We start from the raw sequence: 27,663 nt of genomic DNA, 5'->3' as shown, positions 1-27,663 counted from the left end.
CAAAGAATTTTACACTTCTGGGCTTGACCTGATAAGTCTGTTATTTTGGTTTGACACAGTATATTGGGTTTATGCTGGTGTGAATATTCCTTCAGTGTCCCTCTGAATATTATCATTCTTAGTAATACTGTGACTCTCAATGGCCCCTCTAAGATATATCCATAAAAGCCCTTAACCAAAAAGGCTGTGGCCAAACAAAAAGATAACTGTCTTTGAGGAAAATCTAAGACACATAAGAGTGCGCAGAGGTTAAATAGCTGAGTGATTACCAGAGTGATACTCTTGCATATTTTTCCCTGAAGGAATGCTTTGTCTTGTTGGAAGAGAAGCATCTGCCTATCAAAGAAAAGTATTGTTTTCAAGATTTTGTTATTAATTTCCCTGTATATAGGGGTTGCTTTGTGATGTGTTGCATGTGAAGAATATTACCATAATAAATCAGGATGGTTTTATAGTAAGAAAGCAATAAGATTATAAAAACAAATCTTATTGCAAATTTAGTAACTGCTCATAACTTCTTGACCTTCTCACCCTACACTTTCCTATTCTTCAGCAGTGGTTGACTAATGCAAGTGAAAGAATAACTATGATCATTTTTTGGTGCACTTCCACCATGCATTTTGACCACTGAGAGTTTTACAAGATTGTTCTACAGGAAGACCTGTTCACTTAAAGGTTGCTTAGAAATAAACTTTATATAGCAAGTAACACAGGCTCTCTTTGCCTGTTTGTCCATTTCACATGTGTAGCTAGGAAGAGCTCCTTTCTCTTCAAACACATTATCTAATTATTTCTGTCTTTGTCTATAAATATATTAATTGGAAAAATTATTCTTTGCTCTGAAGGCAGAAATGGGGATTACTGATGGCTCATGTGATAGAATATGTATGAGCCCTGTGAAGAGTTTTTTCGTTTCTTATTTGTTTAAAAAATATCCTAAGTGCTTTCCATCATGTCTGGCTTTGCAGCATAACTGGGTTTTATACTCTTTCCATCTACAAAAAGTAGTTGGGGAAAGGGGCTGACAGGCCTTTTTTTTTAGTTGCCTGTCAAAGCATAGCTGAAAAGTGAATAAAGAAACCGATGTTTAAGATGCAAGGTTTCCAATATGGCATTAGGGCTTTTGGCTTTTTTCCCCCAAGGGATTTGTTTACTTGTTTTACATGTTCAACTGCAAAAGCTTAGAAAAGTTACACAACAGGATTGTTCAGAAGGAAAATATTGCAACATACTTTCCAACACTTCATCAAACTAAGTCACTGTATTCCTTCCTTTTTTTTCTAAAGTGCAAACAAAGTCATGTGCTGAACAACTTTACCTGAGAGACCATTCCCCTCCAAGCTGAGTTTGTGACACTTCCGTGCTTCTGTGCATTCCCTGCAAGATTCAAGTTTTAAATTATTTTGTAAATGATCAGGACAAAATCAAAATTTGTTATCTGTCATATGAGACTAATCATAAAAAATATAATACAATGAACTTCTAATTTAGATATCTTAAAAAATTATTCCAGTTTTTTTTCTCTCTGTCCTGTTCCCCTCCTTGCCTTGTAAAAGAAGGGAGAAAGAGAAGGCAGCAGCAGCTGTGGGTGTAAAATGGCATTTTTGCACGAAATATTTGAAAAGCAGTAAGCATTCCATCCACAAGATTTTTTTTCCTTCAGTCCAGAGTGAGACAGAAGTGAAAAGGAGAGTGTGCTATAAGAAAAAGGCTTTTTGTGCAGTAATTGGATCAGTATATAGCAGATTATGATGGAGGCAGGGAAGCCACCATGAGTGCATGTTATAGATCTTCTGCCAGCAGCACAGCTGCTGTGTTCATTTGTGATCAAATAAGGTCATTCTCTCTGACTATACCAAGACTTCTTTGCTGAAAACTTCTCTGGGAACTATTGGGAATAATTGCAAACTTCAAAGCGTGCTTTGTTGGAAGACAAAAAGAATCAAGTTGATTTTCAATTTATTGAGGCATTGAATTAATTTGTAGAAATAGTTGTATAGTTGTATACATTAATAGACAACTGTGGCCTAATGCAGATACATTTCAAATATGAAGCCAAAACAAGAGTACACAAGAAAGGATTAAGCTGAGGGAAAATAGTAAACTATTTAACCAGCAATGAAATGAGAGATTTTCTGACTGTTTCATCTGCTAATGCTCGTGCTCAGTGATTGTTTCCCTGCTAGGCACTGACCGTTGCTTACTAGATACACAGAGCACATTCTTTACAATGGACACTCAGTATAGCTCACTAAATACTATTGAAAGGATCCGTGCCTTCAACAACTTAAGAGTAAAAAAGAATCAAGTTCTTTGGGTGGTCAGACGTTGTGAATGTTTGCAGTGAGCCTGCACATGAGCAGTCTGAATTACTTCTACAAATCTTGTGATTCTTGCATGTCTTAGAAGTAAAACCAAGAACTTGTATAATGATCTGCAAACTTTCTGAAGTCACCAGCAAAGTACACTTATTTGGATGGATGATATTTTTTATCTTTTTAAATTAAGTGGTTAAGATGTGATACAGACATTTTTAAGAAAAAAATCTTCTATATAAATAAGCTGTATGTGGATGTTGATTGTTCTTACTTGCAGATGGACATTCACAGTTTAAATTCCTCTATGTAATCAGACCACAGTTTTTCTTCCATGTTCATAAAATAGTGGCTTTTTTCCCCTTCTTTTAATCTAAGGACTATTCCATACTCTTTCTAATTTGCAAGGAGGTTCCCTTGTTCATCTGTAAGAATTTCCACAGCATGGCTGCTCACAGAAGGGAAGGTTATAGTCATGGTATTTCCAAGGCTGCAGATTGATCCAAGATTAACTTGGAGTGGTTTTTCTCCAATCTTATCAATGCTATGCAAATAACTTTGGTTACACTTGTCTTTTGGGAGCTGAAATTACTAAAAAATAGTCTGAACTTCAGCTAACTCTCCAAGATCATGTAGGTCTGTGAGTTCTGTAGTCACTGGATAGAAAGATATTGGTAGACTTTTGCTGGAAGGTTTGAGTCAGGTTTGGAGATTTTATTCTCTGGGTGTGAAGTTTTATTTTCTTTAAGTGGGAAGCTTCCTTCTGAAAGATTTTGTTGGGCAGAACATTACTAGCATTGAATAGTGAAATATATTATTGCAACAGCTGTGATCAAGTTCCACACAGCCTGTTTGTTTATCTCTGAAAATGAGCCATGTTTCTGACACATTGGAGGCATGAGACTGGACTTGCATGCATAAGTAGCTGAAGTCTGATAAACCTAAACAATATGCATGCGTCCAGTTTCACTGTTTATTAAAGTGTCTGGTATGATCAGCAGTTGCTCCTTTATATTATAGTAAAAAGCATCCCTTCCCTTTTTTGTAAATTTGTGCTCACTTTATTTGTCTTCAATAGTAGCTGACTTTTATATTTTTCTGTTAACTAAGATGATATGCCTCAGGGAGATGTGTGTGTGTGGCCTTGAACGCAAACTGAATGAATCGTCATTTTGGCTATATCTGAGCACCTGCATGTTGGCTCTCTATTCAGCTTCATTTATAATCAACCAAAAAGCCTGCCCTTGAGAACTTCTATGTGAAAAGCAAAATTAACATCTCCATTCACTTGTGATTATTCTAACAAAGTAATTTCTTACTTTGTGGATGGTTCCTTTATGTTGTGTAAGACAGAGTGAAGATGAATAAAATTAATTCAGTCTAGAAACACTTACAAATAGCCCCAACACATCAAAATCGAAATTCTGAGTGTCAGTTTAGGTTTTCTCACCCTCAGATGTACACACCAGTATGGGTAAGTTCTCACTCTTTATAACTTCAGTGTTACAATGTTAGGACATTCTCATCGGAAGTGAAGGAGATGATGTTCTGTATTTTAGATTCGCAAATGTATTTTGAGGGATGTCTACCAAATTACATCACTGCCACATGAAATAGTTCATTGGTCAGTTTTGGAGTGGACCATTTGAATCAGTCCTTGCTGGATAGGTCTTATTCCTGAGATGCTGAATGGCAACAAATATTTTCCTCAATTGATGGGGTTTTTTTATGTGTGCCTGTAAGGATTGATTGCTTTCAAAATTACACCTAATAATGTTAAAATAGATCTCAGCTTCTGTTCTACTGTTATTGCAAGCGTCTTCCATTTTCAGCCATCCCTTTCTTGCACACACACATGTGCTTAAGAGTGCCTACATGGATTGTATCATCAGTAGTTAGTGGTTTTATGGTATTGTTGGCAGGTTTTCTTATGAAGAGTCAAGTCTCTCTAAAGAGTATGCACCTCATCCCACCCCATGTGACAGACCTACCAATAAAACACCAGGTCTGAACAATTAATCTAACAAAGTGTGAGGATCCAGGCCAGAATTAATTATAGTGGTCTTTTTTTTTTTTTTTTGTATTTATGGATTTTTATTTTATTAGGATTTCATAGATAAAGGTGGGTAAGGGAAGCCTTCTCTAGTTAGCATTGGAGAACTGGAAAGAGAAAATGGTAGGGAATTTTTTATTCAATGTAAAGTAGGCATACTTTCAGAGAAGTTTATATTTGTCAGTTTCACATGTCATTTTGAAGAACTGTCTTCATCTCTGGATTTTGTTTCATTTGGAGTGTGACTAAGTGGGAGAGCCCAAATTACCTACTTTCTCATAGCTGTTTTGAAGTAGGAGAAAAGATTGAATAATGTTAAAGATCTAGAGAGAGAGTTGATTGGAATTTATCATTGAAGTAATGGTGGTTTTTTTCTGTTCTAGCACATTCAAATTCCAATCAAATGAAAGGGTTTGGTGGAGCCAGTTATAATTTTAAAGCCAAGATTAATCTCATTTCTGTAATGATTGCGAAATGTTCTAGTCCACAACTTGAGGCTGTTACTTGCTCTTTTTTGATTGCTTGGGGGTTTTTTGACCCCCAGCTAACACAGCTGTATCTCTGTTATTTTTAATGTGTCTTATAGCTCTAAACCAAGAAATTGAAACTGAATTTCCAATTCATATTCAGATAATCAGCAACTGTTTTGATTTTTATGAGTGGAAAATAAAATAATGTAAAGCCTGGGCTCAGGTAGCTTTTATATTTTTAACTTAAACTCAAATACAGCAGAAACTCAAGAGAACTGTCAGTGTCTTGAAGATAAATTTAGTCTGAAAACAAAGATTTTGGAGGATTGAAGAAACTTGCTTTCAGCTATTCATGTTTTCCTTTACATCATTTCTGTGTGTTTGACTGTGCTCAGTACACCACAATGCTTTTATTGTCTCACTTCCTACTGCTTGTCATTTGCATAAATGTGTTGCTTATTACAATATATGGAATGTAATCTTTTTCTATTCCATTTATTATGAATGCAAGAGGCTTTCTGTAACTGAATTTCGTTGGCATGTTGAGTTGAAAGAGGAAGCAAAAGAGATTAGAAGTTCATCTTGATTAGAAGGTCATCTTTTGCCCCTCATTTTATCAGCTAAGAGCTGACTTTAATTCTTTTTCCTTATAGCAAACTGAAGCTGTATCTGTACAGGCCCTCCTTGAGGCCAGGGAATATTCCATGAGCACTGCATCTTGGTCATCCATAGTGCTAAACTGTTAGAGTGGCTCCTGGTGCTGTTTGGCCTGGGACAGCTGCTACTTCTTGTAATGATTTGTAGGCAGCCCAGGAACTGGCAGGGACCAGAAGTTTTCCTGGGGCCATCCTGCCTTGAAAGCTGAGAGCTTTTGATAGTGTAAGCGTGGGCTGTTCTGTGCCATATGGGCTGGGCATGTTTAAATTGCTGCTGATGGGAGCTGGCTGAAGAGTTGTGGGTTGTGAGTTACGGGTAGAGAGTTAATTATGGTGGTTGAAGTTTGTTGCATGCAGTTTGGCATCTTTTTTGTATAGCTATGCTTCATAGTGAGTATCAAGAAATTAAGAAAAAAATTTTTTAAAATATGTGGTGCACAAGATAACTAGCAGCATGTGCATTGTAATGTTTTTCTGGGGCTGATACAGTTGGGAAAGAATCTCAGAGTCTGCCTTTCTTGCAGTCAGACTCTGCTAACAGATTAATTTCTAAAAATGAGGAAAAGGACTTGGGGAGAGAAATTATTTAATAACAGAAATAGAGGAAACAATCTGACACGTATAATAATATTATAAAAGTATGCTTTTCAAGTCAGGCTTTGACTTTTTAAAAGTGATCGAGAGGCTAATAAAAAAAAGAAATGTTAGAAGTGGAATGTTTTAAATTGCTGTGTGCTATTTTGACCTGTTTGGGCAGCTTTGATCAAAGCAGGCAGTCATTTTTAAAGAATTTGCAGATGCTGTGACCTTCTTTTGCTGTGAGAGCAGAGTATACAGATCCTGAATGTAAGAAATATCCAATGCTTCTGCTGAAGTCATTACACTGAAAAGAGAGAGTCTGCACCAAATCCCCAGGGAGATAGATGGTCATCTTAAACAGCACAGCTGTTTGGAAATCACCTACTGACTTCAACACAGGGTCACTATATTCTATAGTCTTTTGAAACAGTCACAATATTCTCTAGTATCTGAATTTCTAGTTGAATCAATGATGTGACTGTTCTCTACCTAAAAGAGAAAGTAGTGCAAGTAGAAATACAGATTAATAGGATGGCATATTTGAGACCATCCTGAGGTTTTATGTGAATTTTTCTGAATAATTTATTGTAATAAGTTTATTGTAGTAAGACACTTCTATTAAAAAAGAGTTGAGACATATCTAAAATTAATTGATTTAGCACATGCTCAATACAATAAATGTATGTTGGGGTAGAACCGACAATCAAGTTGCAACCAAAAGTGACAAAATTTATACCTCATTATAGAATATTTTATCAATAAGCTGAAAAGAATATGAAGCAGCGACCTTCAGCTAGTTAAATCCTACAAATGCATTAATTTCCTGCATTTCATTCCTTTGTCAATGTGTTTTCTGAACATCTATCTGCCTTTGCTCATTGCTTGTTCATTTCTTGCCCATTTTAGTGTGCTGCATCGCATAAATCCTAATTTGTGAAGGAACAATATTTAATGCACCTTCAAGAGCTTTCAATGCTGATGAAATATCTTTATTCTGTCTCATTTTTCTGTATCACAACTTTTTGTGTATCTTATTAGTTAGGGAGAAAAAATTCTGGTTTTCTTATACAATCAGATATATTCCTCTGAATATTTTAAAAGTTTGGAGTGTTTTTTTACCCCAGAAAACATCATGTCTGAGAGGGAAACACCAGTATTTTCTTCACAGGCAGTGCCTTGCCATTATATTATGAATTTTTTTCTTTTTGACAGCTTGTCAAAGGGTCTTTGTTCATGTTGGTAATACCAATGATTTGGTTATTACTAGGCTTGTAACGACACACAAGTATGTGACCTTAACTGAGACATAGAGACTCCCTGGTTCTGATGCCTGGGGTATTTTACTGATTTTTTTTAGAAGATCTGCATCTTTTAAGTTTTGAAACTATACGGTGTTAACTTTTGCCTTGTGGGAGTATTGGGATGATTGGGTTCTTCTAAATTTTACAAACACTTTTTAGAAGTTTTACAGACGATGTGAACCATCTTGCTTTTTGCATTATTATAGCTAAACAAAGTATAGTATGAACTATTGAACCATCTTCATAGCATGCCTTGCCCAGTTTTGAGGCTGGTGTGGAATGAAGAGAGCAGGGAAGAGAATGACAGTATAAAACAGTAGTTCTGTCCAATCTGAGTAATTTCTACCCCTATGAGAGCTGAAATAAAATAAACTGATACTCTGCACCTTTTTTTTTAGTGTAACATTGCTAGTTAGGTGAGCTGTGGCTGTTCATGGCAGCTTTGGCTATTAATATGCACTCCTTGTAAATTGGAAGTGAACAGAGCTCCAATGACCTTGAAAAAGAGCAGAAATAACAATTTATTGAACCACTAGCCCTGTCAAACTTCATTCTTAATATATTGTTGAGAATAGGATGCCAAAACCTCTCTCTGTGAATTCATGAATCACCTTAAATTACCTCCCATTGTTTGGATTCTCCTGGAAAATGCTAAAAACCATACAAATTTAGAAAGGACTTTTTTTTCCCATACGATTTTGTACAGCTCCAAACCATGTTTTATTTTATTTCTTTTTCAAGTTGTGGGACATACTATGGAAGACATTCGCACTTTTTTTTGCACTAGAAGAAACCAAACATAAGTCTTTAATATTCCAAGAATATTTTAAGAGCTGAATCACAGTCAAGAAATTTGCTTTTGGGAATTTGATTAGTGATTCTTGATCTTCTCAATGTACATTGAAGTCATATCTGAATTCATAAAATGTGTAGATTTTTCCCTCACATCCTTTATGTGGACATCAGCTGCACTTTTAGTTCAGACCGGTCAGGTAGGTGTTTCCAGAGACGGGCATAAAATTAGTCCCACTGCTGTAAAGGAGCTTACTCAGTGGAAATGTCATTATTCTCTGTTTATTGCAGAATGGGTTGAGTAGACAACCTTTAAAAGTCCAAGCTATTCTATAGAATTATTAGGGTTGGAAAAGACCTCTAAAATCATTCAGTCCAACTGTTAATATAGCACCACTTTGTTCATCACTAGGCCATGTCCCCAGTTGCCACATCCACAAATCTTTTGAACACTTCCAGGGATGGTGACTCTACCACTTCCCTGGGCAACCTTTTCAGTGAAGAAAATTTTCCTGATATCCAATCCAAACCTTCCCTGGCATATCTTGAGGCTGTTTCCTCTCATCCTGTCAATTGTTGCCTCGGAGAAGAAGTTCACCCACACCTCACCACAACCTCCTTTGATGTAGTCGTTCAGAATGACAAGATTTCCCGTGAGCTTCCTTTTCTCCAGACTAAACAACTTCAGTGTCCCCAGCCACTGATCATAAGACACATACTCCGGACCCTTCTCCAGCTCCACTGCCCTTCTCTGGGCCCACTCCAGCACCTCAATGTCCGTAATGTAGCGAGGCACCCAAAACTGGGCACAGGGTTTGAGGTGTGACCTCACCAGGGCAACAATCTGCCCTGGTCCTGCTGGCCACGCTATTGCTGGCACAGGCCAGGATGACTTTGGTCTTTTCAGCCACCAGGGCACACACTGGCTCATGTTCAGCCAGTGTCAGTCAGCACCCCCGGGTCCTTTTCTGCTGAGCAGCTTTCCAGCCCCTCTTCCCAAGCCTGTAGTGCTGGCTGGGTTGGTAGTACAGGACCCGGAACTTCACTTTGTTGAACTTCATATGATTGGCCTGGTCTATTGATCCAGCCTGTCCAGGTCCCTGTGCAGAGCCTTCCTGCCCTTCAGCAGTTCAACACTCCTACCCAAATCAGCATCATCTGTGAACTGGCTGAGCGTGCACTCAGTCCTCTCATCCAGGTTATTGAAGATATTAAACAGGACTGGCCCCAGTACTGAGCCCTGGAAAACACCACCAGCTGTAACTCCATTGACCACCACTCTCTTGGCCTAGCCATCCTGCCAGTTTTCTGGCCAATTTATGGTGCAAGAGGTTCATACCTCCTTGATGTTTCTCATAGGCAGCTCCTCTAAGAACTGACTCTCCCTTCTTCTCACAATAGCCAACTGACTCCAGTTCCCCTCAACCAACCAATCCACTCTTTTATAACACTCTTCTTACTGGCTGCAGCTGTGGCCTGTTAAAGTCAGGCCTGATCCTAATCTTTAATAGTTAGCCCAGCTGCAACTCTTTAGAGGGTAAGATTACTTTCTATACTATCTTTATTTACTTATATTCTATCCCCCTACACACCTGTAAGCCCTGCAATTATTCTAAGAACTGTCCATTTTATGTCTTTATTTTAAGTAAGCAAGCAACAGAGATAAAAATATCTCTAGTGATTAAAACAGATATAGTCCTGTCTGTTGCCTGAAACTAGGAGGATTTTTTTTCTTCCTGTGAAATAGAAGCAGGGACAACTGCTGTGTTTTATAACAAGCATCCTTCTCATCTCCCTAGTTATGGAGCCATAATTTCTTTTAAACAAGAAACTGTTGCAGTAAAGTGCCAATGCTTCTGGTTTGTGCAGTAACAACGTAATTTTTTAAATAGATAATGAGCATTGCTTTATTAACAAAATATACTGCTCCGCCTTGTTTAACATCACAATTTACAAATGTCTGTATTGTAGTGTAGAATCACAGGTTGGTTCCAACAGTCTCATTATTGCAATTGTGAAAAACTGAAATCTGAGGTAAAGTTAATAACAAGCACCAGTGAATTCCATGAGCACTTGCAAGGTTCCCCCCAGATTAAATAATGCTAAATGCAGAAAATTTACTTCTAGAAGCATGATGTGAAGCATATTGGGTTTGAGTATCATTGAAATGCAGCCATTGTTGATAGTTTTACAAACAGAATAGGCCTTGTAGAATTTCTGCTGGCATTTCAAAAGAATTATTGATAAAAATAACTACTTCCAATGTCTTGTCATCTCTTTTGTTTAATTTTTACTTTCTTTTGGTCTCTTGTATGAAGGTTAAAAATTGAGCTGATTGCTAGGAAAGTACATTTTATGGGCTTAAGAACGGTTTTCCATTGTTGTAATTTTAAGAGTTGGTGATCTAATAACAAAAATATCAAATTGAGCTAGATGACATATGAAAAGAGAATACCCATTTCCAGCTGAAGGGAAAAAAAGCAGAAATCTGTCTTGATAGTGTTATTGTGCTGTTGTCTGAGTATTTCAAACAGTTGTTAGCCCTTACTGAATTACTGAAAACTTTAAATCACTACTTTTTCCTTCTACCTCCTGGTAATAAAGTTAAAGAACAATCTTTTTTCCATCTCCATCCTCAGTCTTCTCACAAAATTAAGGGGCAGTTGTTTTTAGAGACACAGATGAGAATGGGTATTTCTCTCCGCTGTCTTGTAAAAAAAAATTGGTAATTTCATGTTGTTTTTCTTTACTTTCCTTTCACATGGAATCACAGACATCCACTAATGACCTGGGATCTTAGCCAAGAGCTAGAGGCAGTGGGAGAAAATGCAGGATATTTATAACTTCATTATAATCCATCGTTTATTCCTTGCTCTCTTCATTGTAAGAGGGGTATCATTCAGTATAAAAAAAACCCACTTAACTCTCACAGTATTTATTTTGCTCATTTTAAGAGTATCAGTAAAATTAACTGCTCTGCCTTTTTTTTTTCTTATTTCTTTTCAGTGGTCATTCAGGCACAGATAACAATGGTATCACAACATTCTAAGTGACAGCTTACATTATTTTTCTGGCATGAAGTAATATCTGGGGCAGGGGAATAGATGTCTGAAACATCTGACCATGGAGTAAAACAGTGTAACTGTAGAGAATATTGTGTTGCCTCTTCCAGCTGTGACATTAACCTTTGCTACACTTTTTGAAAAGCTGAAGATTTTAGCTTCCCCCGCGGTTCCATTATTGAATGGTCTGGCCCAGAATTCGCTCAGGAAAAATTTTCCTTCCTGGGATCTTGCTGGCACTGGTCTGAGCCACAGTGTTACTGTTCTGTTGTTGAAGATGCACAGCACAGAAATTAAATCTCTACCTCTAATATCCAACCCAGCACTCAAACCTGTAGTCCCAGGTTCTTGGGACTGGGAAATGAAACCTCTTGATTTCTCATCTACTCATTAAGTGGTTTGTAGAAAGCATTGCAAGCTGTGTGTAGCTAGCAATTTATTTCCAAGCTTCTTCCTTTCCCTAAGGATGCTTACAGAAATTTTTATCTGTTTTAAAGACCCCAAAACCACAAAATGCTATGTGTGAACCTTAAAGTATTCATTAATAAAGCCAAAAATTATCTGGTGTTTTTCAGTGTAGAAAGCTTTATTATGACAAATGTAGCTGGACTAAGCTAAATCAATATTGATGCAGTGTAAAACGCTGTAGAGTTTGGATTATATGGCTATTACATTAAAATTGCTCTTCTATAAATCAGTGATAACACAATAGGAATCGCTGTTGAAAGGAAAAGAGATGACAGGTATATGCTTTTGTACAGGTAGATGAAAATACACACACACAATTTATAAATTGGACGGATGTGGAAAACAGAGATTTATTTCTTTTTGCAAAAGGAGAGATTTTTTAAATGAGTGAATAAGAGGTGTTTTCATGAATACACACTATTCATGGTACTTATTGCTGAATTTTATTTTATTCAGCAATAAAATGGCAGGAATGTAAAGGTACCACTCATCCTAATCAGAATCCAATATTCTCCCTCCCGTTCCCCCCAGAAAAACAATAGATTTGTCAAATATTCTCTGTGCCTTTCCCTAGTATTTTTATTCTATGGTTTCTCCTAAATACCTTAAGCTTGAACTTTCATGCTTTTTAAATTTAGTGGGTGTCTGTACATTACAACACAGAGCAGACAGTTTTTCCACTGGAAAGAAAATTACACCTGATAAGAAGAACAAAGAGATCATTGTTGTCTCTCATAGGGAGAATTAAAGCACAAAGGGATTTCAGGACACACAGGAAGTCTGTTGGCAGAGCCAAAAACAGAACTGTCTCTTAGGTTCTGCTGCAAATGCCTCTGCCAGGGGCCAAGCTGCTTGAGCTGGAGAGAAGCCGTCCCTTTCACAGCCCTGCTTCCGGTCGGACTGGGAAAAAGAAACTGAAAAGGCAGGATAGAGAGAAGGAAAAGAAATAATCCTGGTTGTGAAGCTGTGGCCTCTTGTTAAGAGAGAAAAACCGTTCCCAAACTAACCAAGCAATGCCTTCCCCCCTTCCGCTTTACCCCATTCAAAGCAAGGAGTAATGTTGCTGAAGTAATCCAAATGTCACAGTGGAGGCTTCTGTGCAACTGATCAGCATAATGTGCTTCCCTGTGCTTGTGCCTTCTCTGCCCATGTACAGAAAGCCCTTCAGCTGACATTTGTGTAATATTTGTTAAGACAAAACACGTGCAGAAAAAGCCTTGCATTATTGCAACAACCTCCTAGATTTGTTTTTACCTATTCCTTCTTTGCATTCTCTTTCTGCCTTTTTATTTAAATTCATCTTGAGGGGTTTATAAAGATTGTGGGATGAAGGCTTTCATTATTTTGGCAGGAATTACTTAGTTCTGTAAAATTCTATTTATTGAAATATTTTTTCACCTTAAATTTGAGTCTTGGCAGCTATATTTGAGATGTAGCAGCAATTTAATTAAACATGATTTAGTTGTAACCCAAACAGCAACAGCTTGAGGTGGGCAAGGCTCTGGAAGGAAAATACACCAAATATGAGATGCAGCATGTCTGTAATTCATAGTGGAGACTGTGGCAAACAGACACTGCAGGACTGAGCCTCAGACTTCATGCAGTTACTCAAACTGCCCTGACCTATTGGCTGAGTGTGATTTTGTGGGTGTAGTAAATAACAGCAACTCTTTAATACTTAATTCATTTTGTAGCTGTATCTGCTGCAGTCGTATTGATACTCTGAAGCTTTCTATCTACTGATGAGGAAGTTTTCCCTTATCTTGCTTGCATGGAAAATCTTTAATGGAAATCAGACTAACGAGTTTTTCAGCCTTTGTAAAGTCACTTGTAGGTTCTGTGGTCAAAAGTAACTTTTGGCCATGTGTCTTGCTTCAGTTGAGTCTTTTCCACTTTCATTAAACTGGGGTATTTTAAAGACAATTTTTAAATTGTGCTGTGAAAGAAGATAATTGTCTTTTGATTTTGATCCTAGTTATTGACTGTGGTAATTTATCTTATTATTCTAACTTTAGCCTGATGTTTTTTAGTAAAATTGAAAACTGCTTTTGGTGAGTTGTCCGTGTTGATGCTTGTGAACTATGCCAGTAATAAGTAGCCATTTTATTTATTCAGAAATCCTTTTTTCCTTTTTTTGCCTTTACCAAATAAACTCTCTTGAAATTTCTGAGATTTCCAAGTTGGATTTAGTGCCCTAATGTTACTATTACACATTGACCATTTCAGACAGTTGCAAATAAGAAAATACATGCTGTCCAAATAAGACTCAATAAACTATTCTATTAACTTGTTGCTCCTAAAAGTTGTAGCTTCCTCCTTCTGCTTTCTCCTCCCTTTTCCTCTGCTTCAGTCAAAGTTGGTCCTTGCTTGTTCATTGTTCTCAAAGCAAAATGCAAGTCTTATTTTCCAGAAATTACTTAGGGGAAAAAAGCCCTGAGTGCCAGCAAATGCTTATTTATCAATATTGATCCCTTACATTTGCAAACTTGGCATTACATGCTGTACCTGAAAGTTTACTAGATTTTTTTTCATGTGTCTCTGAGACTTGGCTTGAGTGATTTGGAAAAACATTCAATGTCCCAAATTATTAAACCTCAAAGCATAACAGTCAATTTACTGTCATTTGAAACAATTGCTTTTGTTTTCTTCTTGCAATCCAGGTTCTGATTGGATTGAGAAAGAAAAGTTTTATGCTCAGGAAATATATATTGCCAAACCTTAATTTCTGATAGAATGTCCCCATTATCTTCAAAATTAAAGCATTTATTAGTCTAAGAGCACTAGGGGCACTCTCACATAATAAAGAGTGCCCCTTCCATTTACAATGGAAAATATCTATTTGCTGTCATCAGCTGTGCTAGGTGTGTGTCTATTCAATGAATAGTAATTCAAAGAAAAGTCAAAGGTACTGACATTAACTGAGCCTTGTGTTACAAAGTCAGTAGCATTAGTTTGAACTTCATGCATTAGAGAACAGTTGAATTGTCTCCAATCTTTTGGAAGAACAAAAGAAAAACTGACAGTCAACACACTTGTGTCTGTCTTAGTGTGTGTCACAGAGAGGTGACAGACTGAAGGGATTATCCACAGGCCGTTGGTTTGATAATAACTAAGGAGTCAAAGAATATAAAAGAGAAAAAAGTCTTTATAACATGCACAGGCAGTTGGGAGAAATAGAACAAACTTAAACTTTTTTTTAAAAAATAAATAAGCCTTTTTAAAAAGAATAATTTGGAAAAAAAAAAAGGCTTCTCGCTTTTAATATCTGGGCAAACCCTTCAATTTTTAAACTAAAGTCGCAAATCATTACTGTTAATAAACAAAATCTGAAAATTCTTTCACTTTCAGTGAGTAGCTGGAGCTGTTCCATGCCATATTTTACTTCTTAGCAGTAGAACAAAATATATTCCAGAAAAAAAATATAGTGATCTGTCTGCTAATGCATACTTATGCACAGACTTGCAGGTCTAATGTGATAAAATGTGATATAATCTCAGGATAATAAACGAGGTATTTTTCAGGAAAATTCTTGAAAATTCATTATTTAAGAAAGGTGTAGAAAACCAACTATAAATTCTGGTTTTTGAGCTAGCAAAGGAGAGCTGAGAGAAGATTTCTGATTCTGCTGTCCAAATGGGAAAGAATCAGAACAGAATATTGCTCTTATAAATCTCCTGGTCGTGAAAAAGATTGTTATGCTTTTTTTCTAATTGCAAAACATGTTTCCGATTTCTAAAAAGGAAGAGTTTTACTACTTTAGTACTGTGAAACTCACTTTATAAAGGTTCATGCAAAGGGGAGAAGAAATGTCTTTTGTCACTTGGTCATCACTGTTTCTAAGGACAGGTGGTATCCTTCTTTGAATCTCCCAGACTCCTTCAATTTTTTAATCTTTTGATAAGACAAGGTGCATTTCCATTTGATAGTCCTCATATGTCATTTTAAAAACGGACTTTTTGGAAAGGTTAAAATTCTCAAGCATTCTTGAAGAAGCAACCCAAAACCATATCTGTTTGTTCTACCAAATTTTATTTTGTTTTAATTGAGTAATAAATCCTTTATTTATAAATAAATAAATAAATATGAAGTTTATGCTTCATAATTTTTAATTTCCAAAAGAGTTTCAGATGTTGTTTGCAGCGTGGCACATTCCTTTAACCTCTAATACATTTGTATTTCAAAAGAATTAAATGGTCTTTCTAGTCTTCAGTTTTAAACAGGATTAACTCAATGGTGATAATTCAACAGTTTTCTTAGTGCCTTCTCCTAACTTTTTCAGAAAGGCATGTTTTTTCCCACTGTTAGGACTGTTGACAAGTGATAAATAGTAGAATATTTCACAGATCACCATGGGATATGGACCACATACAGCTGGGCAAGTGCAGGGAACAGACGTGGCAAAGGCAGTCAGGGCTTTGTTGAAGGGCTCATTCTTGCCTGGAACAAAGTGAACAGTGCCAGTCACGCAGAGCAGCCATGCAGGGAAGACAGAGCTGTCTCAGCCTGAAATGGTGTGTTCTCTGCAGGAAACCATATCCAACTCATGTTCCTTGAAAAGCCTCATCTTCCTGAAGTTTCATTTCAAATGTGAGACTTGGAAGGCTCCCAGAAGAATCTTCTTTTCCCTGCCACCCCCACCTCATGATCAGCAAAATCTGTGATTCAATCTATTGTATCATGAAATATGTTAGTACATATGCCCAGAAATTAATTAGAGGATTTGTTGTATAATCTGCAGCTGTTATTGCTGTTGGGTATTTGGACTAATGCCTCTGATACTAGAAAAAGCTTTGATTTCAATTACTCTCCTCCCTTTTAACACGTAATAAAGTAATAAATTCATTGCTGTGCTTCACTTCTCCATTTTTTCTGCAGTACACCAAAACAAAGAGGCTTTTCTCACTAAATTGAGGCTTTATTCAATTAAATTAATTGTAATTTATCCTCACAGAAGGAGAGAGAGTAATTTACTAGAAAAAAACAAAAACCAAACAGTACAAATCAGCTTTTAATAGAAGTTCAGCAAATAATTTTCTTGAAATTCTGATGTGTCACCATCCTAGGGTTATGTTACTGTTTTCAGAATATCTAGTTTTGCTTGTAGTATACGTCTTTTCTCAAGGCCTAATTAAGAAAGGTCTGATTTGAAACATATTTGAATTAAAGCATCTGAGTAACCATTTGTGTTTAATACAGAGTAGATGTAAGAGCTTTAACTGAGACTGTGGAATTAGAGGCTCTTCTTTCAGAGCATCCAAGGTACTCTTGGAGAGGCGACATGCGCAATAATTTGCACAGTTGGCTTAAATTGCTATGGATGTTCTAGAATCGCAAGGAGTGTTATGAACACTAGTGAGAACATCCCACGATCTTCTACTAATGGATAGCATTATTCCTACTTCATCTATAGGAAAACTGCACCATGAAAATGTTAAATGAGTTGCACAACATCATACAAATGTTTCAACAACAGAGCAAGAAGTAAAATACTGTTCTTCTAAAACACCAGCTTCAATGTCCAGATGACATTGATTAGTGTTTCTATCCTGAAAGCTTGCCACCTGTGAAAATTTCATTTTATTGTACTTAGATCAGTTACTAACTCTCAAAGATCCATTGTGAACCTTCAGAAAGGAGGACAGCACTTAATGAGAAGACTAACACAGAATCAAGGTACTTCTCTAGGCTGCATTTACCCCTGTTGTGAGAGGTTCTACCATGCAAAGTGTGGTTTCTAAATTGATATGGAGTCCAGCTGCTTTTAGTACAATAAGCCATGCAAAATTCCTGAATTTATTCAATGCTGATACTCTGAAATGGGCACAGTATTGCCTTGCTCCCCTTACTTCAAGGTAATTAATCTTATAATTTCTTAGTCCTTTATACTGCTTGACGCCAATCCTCTGTCAATCTTCAGAACTAGCTCTTGCCATCTTCAGCTTAGATCAGATTCTTTCCTCCTGCCCCTTATATTCACATTCACAGCTACTGATTTCTTTGAGGTGCCCACATAGAAGGAACTTTCTCCTTTGAACTTAAGTGTCTTGTCTTAGAGATGTCCGGCAAGTTTTATCTGCTAACCAGGTAGAGATACGGTTAGCAGATAAAGATATAGAGATCCTAATGGTGTTTCTACTGAGGGAAAGTTCAGTGTTCACTGGAGAATTGACATGAGAATAACTTTGCCGGGAACTTGAGCCCTTTTAGGCTCTCTGCAGGGCTTGTACATGCCTGATAGCCCAATTTGCTGCTCACAAGCAAATGTGTGTGTGCTCAGAAGCACCCCTGCTCTTGACCATCAGTTTGGACTCTACTCCTAATTAATATTCCTTACCTTAATACTCCTCACCTTAAACATTCTTTGGTGAGTTTTACACAGCCCTGCAGACCCCACTCAAATATCCCAAATTCTCCTATTTCTTTTTTTCCCTCCAGATTGTTGGCTGTGAAGTCCAGGCTGGCCCCCTCCAAAGCTCTGCTTCATTTTCCTAATGGCCTCCAATAGTGACTGGAGAGTTTGTCTCTATTTTTTTTTTAATCCTTTGTCTATTACATTTGTATCCCTGTGTTTTGTTCATGGCTTTGTCTGTATGCTTTGAATGGAAAAGTTTCTTGAGCTGATAATCCTAGTGAAGCAGATGCTCTGACATGCCACATACCTTTACAAAGACAAGCAGGGGTCTTTGATTTTGCCAGGTCTCTAAATTTTGCCAAATGGAAATGTTATTGATTCTTCAGCTGGAAATTATCATCTTGTCCTAGTTTGAGTTGAAATATGATCTGAAAACTGAAGTCTCAGGAGAGGATTTCCAATCTGCTTTCTGGGTAGTTTAGGTAAAGTGGTGATATTTATGAATTTTTTCTATTGATTTTTGTATCAGTTTTAGTACATTTATCTGTCCATTGGAGAATCAAATGACCTGGCAGTGGATGAGATTTCACAGCACTGAAACACTGAAATCCTACGTATCTCTCTAGAGATACTAACCAGCTTTCTATGTGAACAGCAAAAAAAATAGTGCTTGTAACATCTCTTTTGCAAGGCCAAAGTGTGCTGAGGGGTTGTCAGCCTGCCTGCTGGAACCTTTTGATCCACAGTGCACTTCCTGGCAAACCTTACTAGGTGTCGTTTCAGCTGGTCTAGGGCAAGGCTTTGCTGTCCTGAGAACATGATCACAAAGCAAGTCACTTGAGGATTAAAAAAAAAAAAAAAAAAAAAAGCAGGCAGGGAAAGTAGGAGGACAAACTGATCAGAACTTCCTGTATGGGTAGTTTGGCAGTGTTGGCCCAACTTTAGCAGCAACAGCAGGACCAGTGCAAGCTTTGGAAGGCCTGAGAGGCTGACAAGGTCCTGTCTCTGTAATACAATGAGTAGAAAAAGACATGTCACTGTGTGTTTGGTGGGAAGAGAAGATAAAGCATGTGGCCTCTGGTGGTGTCATTTACTGACCAGATGGGCCAGATAGAAATATTTCTTGGCTGAAATCTGCATGCAGGTTTGACTTTGCTTTGCTTTTGATCTGTAATTTTGATGCTGAGTTTATCTAATTTCATAAAAGAGCCTTGGGCATGCCTTTCAGTCACATTTATGATGAGAACTGTAAACATTCGGGGTAGGAAAGATCCTCAAGAATTCACATAGTCTGAATATAAAATAAGAGATAGCAGGCCGGGAAGCACTTAAACACTACTGCTCCTTGTCAGCAGTATGCTTGGCATACCAGTATCTTAGGGAAGATCTAAAAAGTGAATGCTGAGCACACAACATTGAATCTGATAAAATAGAAAGACAGATGTGTGAAGATCCTTGTTCCCATGGAGATATTAAAGGAGCAAGATCTGCAAGTAATGAAGAGTGTTTGCAGGGAGACAAATTGTTCATGCACTGTTTTATTTCTCTTGGTCTTTTCAGGTGTTCCAGGACCTTGGCACTTCTGTGTTGTCTGGTGCATTTAGAGGATACAACATCTGCCTCTTAGCATATGGACAGACAGGTTCAGGAAAAACTTACACAATGATGGGAACACCTGTGAGTTACACCATTCATTTTAAACTTGGGGTTGAGGGCAGGATGTCTAGTAGAAACATTGCTTCATTTTAAATGGTGGTTGTGGTGCTTGATGAGCAGAATGCTTACACATGTTTTATCCAGTTTTAAACTTATAAAATGTAAGCCTTTACATTTAGGTAAAAAATAGAGTATCAGGTAAAAATATTAGAAAGTGTGGTGTAGTTTAAATATTTATTACTAGATAATCTTCTTCTTACTACATATGAATCTTATCACAGAGTTAGAGGGCAAAAAAAACCACCTCAATACCCCAGAATAGTTCCGGATTTTAGAAACTGTAACCCGAGATAATACAAAATATTCATTTCTATGTGATATTTTGGCAATCTGGCCTACGCTAAGATTAAATTGCTTTCACAAATAAAACTAGATACAATTCACAGTAATGGCTTTGTAACAGGCTTGTTTATTACTTGTAATATTGTCCTGCGGAAAGTAATACTTCACTTCTAGTTTTGACACTCATTGGAATGGAATTTACAGAAGCTGTTACATTTTAAGATTGTCTACCAGGCATCACCTAAGGTGCATTTTAATCTTGCTACTCAGATTGATGGAGTCAGTTGATGATTTCCTGTGTTTTGCCACAACAGAAGGAAATTCGACTTTATCCAAGAATATTCTTAGCTGTTGGTTAAACATACTGCTAAAAAGAAAAAAATTAATAGTTTGCATAAGTGGACCAATATTTTCTATGTCCATGGGATTCAATTTTTAAGGTGAAGTAAGGGCAAGATGTGTTTAAACCCCAAAGATAAGAGGCCTGTTATAACATAGTTTGCTCTTTTGATGAGAGTTTGGATTTTTAAAATTTTATTTTCTCAATAGACATCAGCAATAGAATTTAGTTACATTATTAACAGATTTTTTTTTAAGAAATTTCTGGATCTTGTGTTTCTAAGAGATTTCTTGCTTTAAAACTAATTTCTTTCTCCAATGCAATACTGCTTTGGGCTGATCTTTAATAACATGTATTCAGTGTGAAATAGTGTTTGGTATAAACAGAACTTTAGTCCATTGTGGTCCACGTGGTGACTTTCTTCTTTTAACAGTTTCAAGTGTGCTTTCTGAAATAAATCTTTCATGCCATTCAGCAAGCAGAAAACACCTAAGCCCTGGTGCCTTTTCCAGGGTGTGTTGGCACTGCTAAAGTGTGAACAGTCATATCATAAGGAGAGTTCATCACACCAGTGCGGTGTGGACTGTTTGGGCAAAATTTACATCACCTAGTCTGGGTATTGTTAGCAGCCCCATATCCTGTTCTCTCTGAGACACAAAATTTATAAATCTAGAATATGAAGCTGTTCCAAGGCTTCTCAGTGATGCCATAGCATGAAGAAATAAAACTAGAATAAGGAAAATTCAAAAATATTAATGAGCAATCAAGCTAGTTTCAGTGGTGACCTGGCTTCATCTTGTCTGCAACACCTCTAACATAGACATGTCCAATATCATTACATCAAACAGGTTTTGGATTGAACCCAAGCCCCTAAACTTCTCATCAATGCTGTGTACATTGCTCTAAAATTACTTCTGGTATAATTAGCAATGCTGTTCTGAGCTACACTGCACAGTTGTTTCTGTTGTAATCCACAATACAGTCATTACTGCACTATGAGTCTGTCCTTTTCTTAAAACTTGCTTTTGTTTAAAAATAGATTTTGCATGAGTGTTAGGAAATATATTATTTAATTTTTTTCTGTTTATTATTTGAAGGCATCCATTGGGCTGACTCCTCGTATATGTGAGGTATTTTTTTTTCTTCACTTGAATTTGTTTAAGCAGTTAGATTTTCTTAATGTATTTTAAATTTACATAAACTTCTCGTTTGTGAAGGGTCTCTTTTCTAGGAAGGATGATTACTCAGACCAGATGGCATCATGCAGGGTAAAGGTCAGGTAAGTGTGTTACTGTTTTGGACAACAATATGAAGGCTTTTCACATACTCCTGTGATCGAACAAAGTAAAGACTAGTTTATTTTGTTTCTGTTTTCTTAGATTATAGTAGCTTTGGAATGAGGGGGAAAACACAGAGGAATGATGAGGAAGTATTTGGTTTAGTTTTCCATCTAAGTCTAGTTCTTTGGATGCTGTCTGTTCACTTTTGTATAAACAGCTGAAATAGGAATGCAGTGAAAATTTACTTGCTTTGTTTAACTCCTAAATTGAGCCCTAATCCTACATTCTGGTCTTATTCATCGTTCCCTTGGACCTTATAAAGCATTGTGTTCGGAAATCTGGGGATTTGAGCCCACTAGTGCAAAAAAAATCTATGTAAGACTCAGTTACATAGTCTAAATATACAGTTACTCCTTTTGTTTTGTTTTTAGCTGAGTGAATTTAGCTTTCCTTTTTTTTCTTCTTTTCAGTTTTCTTGAAATCTATAATGAGCGTGTCCGAGACTTGTTAAAGCAGTCAGACCACAAGAAACCTTATACCCTTCGAGTTCGAGAGCACCCTGAAACAGGACCATATGTCCAAGGTGAGAGTGGCCTTCTCAGTTAGCAGCACAACTGCAGGTGGACGTGTGCCAGGCATGTTTGTGTCTTTGCATGTATTCCTGCAATGGTCATAATTGCCTCTGCCCTTCAAGGGTTACTTTTCTCAAATGTTTTTCTTGTTGTATGATCACTTGCTGTATGACCACTGAAAGCTTTGCCTCTGTTATCCTACTGGATGGATATCCTGCACTGTCTACCTTTCCAGCCGTATTATTTTTCTTCTTTTTATTTTAAATAAATATTAACTTAATCAAGAAGTCTACCAATATTAGCTCTAATTGTGTTCTCCAGACCAGCCTAAGGTCCCTTCATACCTGTTTCATACCTTGGTAGCAGAATATACTTAAAAAAAAAAAAAAGTAGATAAATTTAACTGTTTGATGTTGCAGGGCAGGCTGTGAGAAGCAATGAAAATCTTACCCAAGTGAAAACCTAATAAGCTTGATTTTCAATTGTCAGCTTTTTCAGTTGTCTTTCTTACTTTAGTTCTTGCCTTTTCTCTAAGTTCTTTTTTCTACTTCCATTTTATTTTCAGTTTTGATTGGTGCTTTTACCTCAGGGTCTCATACAGCTATAAATTGCAGTTTGGCCTTTGGTATTTCATGAATTGATTTGATCCTGGTGTAAAGTTTGCCAACTACATTTCTGTGTATCTGACCAACAGCTGACAAAAATCACATCTCAAAATCAGTGTAAAATCATACAAAGTAGATTTACAGTCGACATCAGAAGGAAGAGTGTTTTCCAAACTGGGGGTCTGTTTAGAAAGTAGATGCATACATTTGCTTTTCTTCTTGCCTTAAACCAGTGGGCAGAATTCCAGAGTAGCCTCTGGTATCACTGCCTCTGCAACTGCTTGGCTGGCCATCAAGTGAGGAGTAATACCTACGGTAGTACACAAAATGCATATCACATAGGATATTAGAGATTTTGTCACATCAGAGCAAATACTGGTTGGTCCTGGCTTCTAAATAAAGTCCTTATCTCTGTTTAGTGGATTTCTCTTGCTCTCCCTGATTGATTTTTCTCCCTGTTTTTCTTCATTATGGCATTACACATCATATTATTATCCTTCCTTCAGAGATTAAAGAAAGATGTAACAATAGATAGAGTGACTTGACTTTGTGATTGGATGGAGCCTGATTGAATGGAACCCAGCTCTGATTCCTTGGACACCTGCTCTATTGCTCATAGTGCATCTAACAAGCCATGGTTATTACCGATTCCTCCTCTCAGAATTTGAAATCAGCACTTGCAAAATGTTGAACTTTCATGGTCCCGTACACAAGGGTTTATCAGACATTCTGGTTGTTTCAGCTGTGCTCTCCCAGCACATCAGCCTCCTGTTTTAAGGAGACTTGGAAAATAATAGATGAATTGATGGTCTCATTAGTATGGCAAACATAATTCTTGAAAAGTAAATTCATAGACATTTGGCTTTTATTGAGGCCTTTCCAAGATTCTCTTTCTACCTGCTTGTTATTGGAGAACTTTGTCATTGATGGAGTTCAAAGAGAGACTAATTATTTTCTTTTAGCGGCTGCTCATTCACCACACAAGAAACGGTCTTTAAACTGTTTCCTTCCTTGGCAATTTCCATCTCTTTTCTCAGGCCTTATATCTCCAGTGATTCCTTGGCTGCATATAATGGAGTTTCCCTGTTTTAAAAGAAAATAAAGTTATAACTTCTGCCAATCGGCTGGCTTGCCTTTTGTCACTGTTTTGTCTTCATCTGGAATCTTCCAGGCCAATTCTGTTACTTCTTTTTCAATTCTATTGTGGCTTTTGTTGCTGTTGTTGTTGTGGTGTTCGTTTGGGGGGTTGTTTGTTTGTTTGTTTCTATTGTGTTTTTTTTATTTACCCATTTTGAATAAGGATTTTATTCTTGGACACAACTGAAATTTTTGACTGGAACAATTTTATGCTGGAGTTCTGAAATATGCCAATAAAGTTCCCAGTTGATCAGATTTTGTAAACTAGGAGAAGAGATAATGGCAAAAGATTAGCCTAAAAAACATTTTCCACTTTTGACTACGGTTGTAAATTTATTTTAGATTATTCATTCCCTCTGTATATTATGACAGCCTCAAAAAATAATGTGTTAATGCCTGTAAGAAAAAAATTTATTTTCAATGGTAATTGTGATTCATGTTTTTTTTCAAAAAACTGATCACATGCATGAAAAGTGAAATAATTTCTCTGGTGAAGACACCGTGGGGTGAAATTGGATGCTGTTGTGAGACCATGTGAACTGAAGTAATTTCAGGCTGATGAGTCAGTGGCTTAGGGCTACAGATTAGAGTTCTTTTATTTTAGACAAGTGTATACAAATGTATATTAATAAATTTGCCTATGAAGTTTATGCAGTTGAGAACTGTGACAGTTTGCTTGAGGCAGCCCTAGTGTCTGTTGAGGAGAGGGACCAATAAAGTGTGATAGAACTGCATTCATTAGCTCACAACAAAAATAAGCTGCAGTGACTTAAATGAAAGTTTGAAATATAGGTAGCTTGATTTTAATAAGATTGTATTCAAGAAAGCCTCATGTGAAGAGGTTCGCAACACTGGTACAAAATTCCCTTCTCAACTGCACTAATGTATTGCTGCAATCAAAAATTGCTCAGCTATGTAATAAAGGTTTTCTATGTGCTGAAGTAGACTTTGGCAATTTTATTTGTAGTCTCTCTGTCCAGGATCAGAGTGCAAGAATAATATTTCCAATAGCTAGACAGCTAAGATGAAAATTATCATCAAGTTTATTAGGAGAGCTTGGTTTGTGTTTCACTTCCAGGCAATTTACTGTATGTGACAAATTAAATTGGTGAACATCAACAAAGCTTGGAAATTTTCCATTGTTTTCCATAGATCAACAAGTTAAGGACTAGCATCTGTGTTTGCATCGTACTTCTTGCAAGCAATCAGCAATTTTAAGGTTTGCTGACTCTTATGAGGAACTCCTCAGTGTACATTAATTTTACTTGTGTGTTTGGTGTCAATGACATTCAGGGTACAGTTAGCTGTGGATGAAGAGTAGAGAGAGGGGAAAATCAGAAAACTTAATCCCTTTAAGGACACTTAGATGCCCTGGGCAATGCATTTTCCATTTGCAAGTCCAGTCAGAAAGTCCCAGCTCTGAGCATTAAGTATTTCAAATGTTTTCCAACCCATCATTTTTTTCACGTAAAGGCTGAGAGATTGTAGCCTTTAAAATGCTGAAAGTGTTTCAGTGCTTTGGATTGGAATTGTTTCAAACTTCTCCCTCACAGATGGTTGCACTGTTAAGGAATCAGCTTCTCTTAAATCAGGAAATGATGCAATCTATTTTATTACTCTGAGACAGATTTCTGGGGGAGATCCTTTCTTACTCAAGGCAGATTTCTAGACAAGAAAGTGGTTCTGATCTTTCTATGGGACTTGAAAATGGCCTTTCTTTTTCTGGCAGCCAACTGAACACTTCATCATTTCTTTTCAAGCGGCATTTAAAATATTTCATTAACCTTATTAAAAAGCTAATTGTTTTAAACTCTCAGCAAGATTCACAATTCCAGTGCTTAGGGAACTGTAGACATGTAAGAATTTCTTCCATGCCTCTTTTTTATAACAGGATTTTTATTCAGTTAAATAAGACCCTGAAAAGGGGTCTGGGAAAACAATGTATGATAGTTTCCATATTCTGAACTTTGAAGATCCCAGTGCGGCTGGAAAAATAATGGGCCTCTTTCTCAAATGGAAAATGTGATGACTTCTGGAATTGATGTGTTGTAAAGAGACACAAGAGAGCAGAGGAAATACTTTTGTTTGAAAATCATCCTATACTTTGTGTGTGTGCAAATGTTCATGCATGCACACTTCAGTTAGGGGCGTTTTTTTTTAAGTGCAGGTGATCCAAAAATCTTTTTTCTTCTTTATATGTATCAGTTATTTAAGGAATAAAGTTAAATCTCTCCTTTGTCTTAGGTTTTACTTTCATTTAGAATTAAGCAAGCTGTTATCATGAAAGGATAGACTCGAACAATATCAAAAGTACCTATTTCAGTCTGCTTGAATTTCATATTCATCTCGACTTACATCCTAACAGTAGACAAATTATTTGATCCAAATAAATCAATATTTTTTTCAGTACTTTCCCTTCACCCACAGTTTTGCAGTCTGTAGTAAAACAAACCTAAATCTGTGGAGGGGGAGGAAGTTGCCCTGGATTCCAACTGTGAGATAAAGCATTTTGCACAGGCATGTTTTGCTAGCTGTGGTATGACAAAGACTTGCTTCACAGCTCAGGTGTTTTTTAAGGAGTCACTGCAGTACAAATGATAAATAATCCTTGGTGACAAGGTATATTAAACTGGATTTATGGGAATCCAAGCCGGTTGAGGATGATTCCGCGCGTGTGCTGGAATTCGCATTCTGCCAGGAGCCGGCAGGGCCGCAGCACAGCAGCACACCGCCCTCCGCTGGGCCCCTCCTGGCCATGACCGCACAGCGGGCTCTCAGGGCGGCAGTCCTTTCTCTTCTTTAGGGGATTTCCCCCTCCTTAAAAACAGAATCGGATTTAAAAATCACGCAAATAAAAACTAACCAAAAACAAACTGAAAGGAGAAGGCCAGATGATTCATATCATTATTCAGGGAGATCCTTCAAAAAGCCCTCTGAGGGGAAAAGTGCATGAAGATCCCCAAGTGCAGGCTAAAGCCTATTTAATAAAGTGGTGAATATTCACAGGGGTTGGTCCCTGGTTCAGTTAGTTGCATAAGCAGAGCCATCACCCAGAGCAATGGCCAAAATATTTTTTACAGGATCTGTACCCAAACAGAAGCAGTAGCTGAAAATTTATTATGGATTTATACTATTTTTGAAGTACCATTGTTGTGCAGATGGAAAAGTCCTGGTCTTTGAAAGTATGAGGCATTTTTTTTGTACTGATGTCACTGCATCAGAAAGATGAACTAGAATTTTTTACATAATTTTTTAAAATTAAATAGTTGTGGTTTTTTCATAAAATTTACTCTAGTCCAGAGACTACTTGTATAACAGACTGTCATCTCAGCAGAGCATTCTTATTCTCCTGATGTTGGGTAAATTGTTGGATGAACTGAATGAAACTTCCTGAGAAAGCGAAGTATTTAACTTTTCTTGGATCTTTGGCAGGCTTGACTCAGCATTTAGTTACAGACTACAAGCAAGCCGTAAAACTTCTAGAAGAAGGAATAGCTAAAAGGTATTTTACATTACAAACCAGCTCTATCTGTATTTAACTCTTCTTTCACTGCGTGTTGATTTCACTGATGTTTATTTTACTGACTGGGTTGGCAGTGCTCTGTGATGACAGGATGTCACATTTGGTGATCTGGTGATATGAGACACACATGAGACCTTACCTATCATCCTATTGTCCAGAG

At 37.1% G+C, this 27,663-nt stretch overlaps 1 protein-coding gene across 1 annotated transcript in view; it reads left to right on the top strand.

Moving 5' to 3' along the window:
* STARD9 (StAR related lipid transfer domain containing 9) overlaps positions 1–27,663 on the top strand; it is a 93,040-nt gene that overhangs the window by 15,997 nt on the left and 49,380 nt on the right. The window contains exons 4-8 of the mRNA XM_005419529.2: positions 19,609–19,725; positions 21,484–21,516; positions 21,604–21,665; positions 22,137–22,249; positions 27,413–27,482. Of these exons, the coding sequence (XP_005419586.1) occupies positions 19,609–19,725; positions 21,484–21,516; positions 21,604–21,665; positions 22,137–22,249; positions 27,413–27,482 (395 nt within the window). The remainder of the gene's footprint in view (positions 1–19,608; positions 19,726–21,483; positions 21,517–21,603; positions 21,666–22,136; positions 22,250–27,412; positions 27,483–27,663) is intronic.

The sequence above is a fragment of the Geospiza fortis genome, unplaced genomic scaffold (assembly GCF_000277835.1).
Source record: "Geospiza fortis unplaced genomic scaffold, GeoFor_1.0 scaffold66, whole genome shotgun sequence".
NCBI classification, from domain to species: Eukaryota; Metazoa; Chordata; class Aves; order Passeriformes; family Thraupidae; genus Geospiza; species Geospiza fortis.
The sequence above is the reverse complement of the archived record's forward strand: the minus strand, read 5'-3'. Positions and strand labels throughout refer to the sequence as shown.